The sequence below is a fragment of the Saprolegnia diclina genome (assembly GCF_000281045.1).
Source record: "Saprolegnia diclina VS20 unplaced genomic scaffold supercont1.8, whole genome shotgun sequence".
Classification (NCBI taxonomy): Eukaryota; Oomycota; class Saprolegniomycetes; order Saprolegniales; family Saprolegniaceae; genus Saprolegnia; species Saprolegnia diclina.
In genome coordinates this window covers 917,114-919,384 of record NW_008246075.1, presented here as the reverse complement: position 1 = coordinate 919,384, position 2,271 = coordinate 917,114, and the positions used below count along the sequence as shown (strand labels likewise).

Sequence of the window (2,271 nt, the reverse complement as noted above, 5' to 3'; positions counted from 1 at the left end):
GATTGCTCGGTTGGTTGAGTCGTTTGGTTTTAAATACAGTGGACACTCAATCGCAAATGACACCAGTGACGAAGTGATATTCTCCCGGAACTCCAAGACGACCCTGTTGTCGCGCACACGCAATGACCCGCACAAAGCTATCACCGTCTCTGTTGCGGCGCTTACCTTGTCTGGACGATCGTATAGAGTGCAGTGCTTCTAGCCCCGGCGGCGAGCAACGATTTCTGGTGGGCGGCGAGAGCAAACGCTCGGCGGTGACGTTATCGGGCAAGCCGCGCGCTACAACGCGTCGGTCACCTCGCCTCGATGCCGTTTGTCACGAGCTACGAAAATACATATGGTAGCCCGACAACGTTCATCGACATTTGGGCGACAACTACTACTGGCCAAGACGCCGTTGCAGCTGGCCGTGCGCACCTTGCGGGGTATCTCGATGGACCGCGCGATGGAGCTCATCGCCAAGTTTAGCTGGCTTGACTTTGAGCAACGCTACTCGATGGCCTTTACGACGACACGCGCTGAGCGCTGTCGGACTCGCCACGGCGCTAATGGCGCCGTGTACCTGGCGTCCTCCTTCGCAACGTCAACAAGACGGCGCTACTCCAAAGCGTGGACCACGGCGATCTCTGCGGCAGGCGAAATCACGCCGCTTGTCTTTGTCCTTAACGAAGTCTTGTCGGTGCTCACGCGCCAGTACTCGCCCCCTATGCCACTGCGAGTAGTACCCTGGCGTGGCTCAGCATGGTCGTCTGGAGCTACCTCTCGCGTCTTGTTTCAAGCCAAAGTCCATCGGCAGGGCGACGTCATCGCTGTCGACAGCCAGCTCGTGTGCCACACCGGTCGTAGCGATCGGCAGCGTCACGCGCTTTTGGAGTCTTGTCGCTATGGTGCTAAGTCGCCTCGCTTTGTGCTATCTCGGTGCGCGAGTCGGTCGACACCGGTACTTATAAACGCACTGGCTCAACGCTGCGGCCAACCACCACTACGCCAAGGCCGCGGTGAAGCGTGATGGTGTCTACTACATTGATAAGGCGTCGGCCGTCATGACGGGCCTCGCGAGCCTCCGGCTCTGGGCAAGTATTAATGTCGTCGACATCAAAACGCGGCGCGTCTATCGACTGGACGCAGCGACGCTTCTCAAACGGTGCGGCGTCGCGGCCCGCCTGCGCCATGCTATCCCTCTTCGCGTCGACTTGTGATTCGCCTTTCTGTGAAAAACGGTTTGAAACAGGTATGGAACCCTGTTGGATACGTGTTTAAAACACTTGACCCAACAAGGTGCTGATTCTGTGCCACAACCGGCAGAACGACGATGCCACCTAGCGATGCCAAGGCCGCGTACGAAGCCGTCGCCACCCAGCTGAAGACATTGCGCCTGACTACGGCGGTTGATACGTTCGAGCTCCCGTATCGCGTGGCGCCGCGGCTTTACGTCGACACCTTGCGCAAGGCTCTGGCGTGGCCGCTTGCAGTGCACGAGGTCGACCAACTTGCAGTCGCGTACACGCTCTCGCCGGGTGTCGTGCTTTTGCCAGCGATGAGCGTGCGCGTCGACAATACCAATGCGTGGCGCAAGACCTTGGCGCGTGTCGAGACGGTCGTGCGGGACGTGCTGTCGCCGACCTCGCCCTTCCGACTTGCGCTGGCCCACGTGGCGTTCGACGCGACTGGCTCGTCGGCGTGCCTAACGCCAGCCTTGCGACCGCCGCACACGATCGGGACAGTCGTCATCTCGCTGCCGACGTTCCATGGCGGTGGCGACGTGATGTTTGCCGACGGCCGCTCGTATTGCACCCAGCACGCGACAACGACCCACGTCTGCGCCGTGTTTGCGCCGAACGCCAACTACCTCATTGAGCCGATGACTTATGGCCGACGCGTCACGCTCGTCTACCACGTCGTGGCCGCAACTGACCCAGTGAAAGCAAACATCGACGCGGCGACGGCCACGTTGCAGTCGCTGGCCGCGGCGCCGTCGCACGCGCTCAACGTCTTTGCGCTGCGTCCGACGGCACCTACGTCGCCGGGCGTTGAGGGCCTAGCACCCGACGACCGCGCCTTCGCTGATGCACTCGTCGAGACAGACGTCTACGACGTCGCGCTCATCAACAAGGCCCATCCTGGTCGGCCCGCAGAAGGCCGCAAAGTGAGTGCAACGACCGTCGGGGTGGCCCTGCCCCATGGCAATAGCCTCTGCCACGTGACGGTCGACGCGATTCTGTTTACGGACGCCGGCGTCGACGTCCGGTGCATACCAGGTCAGTGGCTCAT

The 2,271-nt window shown here is 61.1% G+C and overlaps 2 protein-coding genes across 2 annotated transcripts in view; both read left to right on the top strand.

The window, feature by feature from the left end:
- Positions 1–433: 433 nt before the first annotated feature.
- SDRG_03597 (hypothetical protein) lies at positions 434–1,199 on the top strand (the record flags this gene model as incomplete). Its single annotated transcript, XM_008609234.1, has 2 exons — positions 434–718; positions 1,032–1,199. 2 exons carry the CDS (start codon positions 434–436, stop codon positions 1,197–1,199), a joined length of 453 nt encoding a protein of 150 aa, XP_008607456.1.
- Positions 1,200–1,271: 72 nt separating this feature from the next.
- SDRG_03596 (hypothetical protein) overlaps positions 1,272–2,271 on the top strand; it is a gene marked incomplete at its 3' end in the record, with an annotated part of 2,810 nt that continues 1,810 nt past the window's right edge. The window contains exon 1 of the mRNA XM_008609233.1: positions 1,272–2,258. Coding sequence (XP_008607455.1) covers positions 1,313–2,258 — 946 coding nt within the window. The 5' untranslated portion in view covers positions 1,272–1,312. The remainder of the gene's footprint in view (positions 2,259–2,271) is intronic.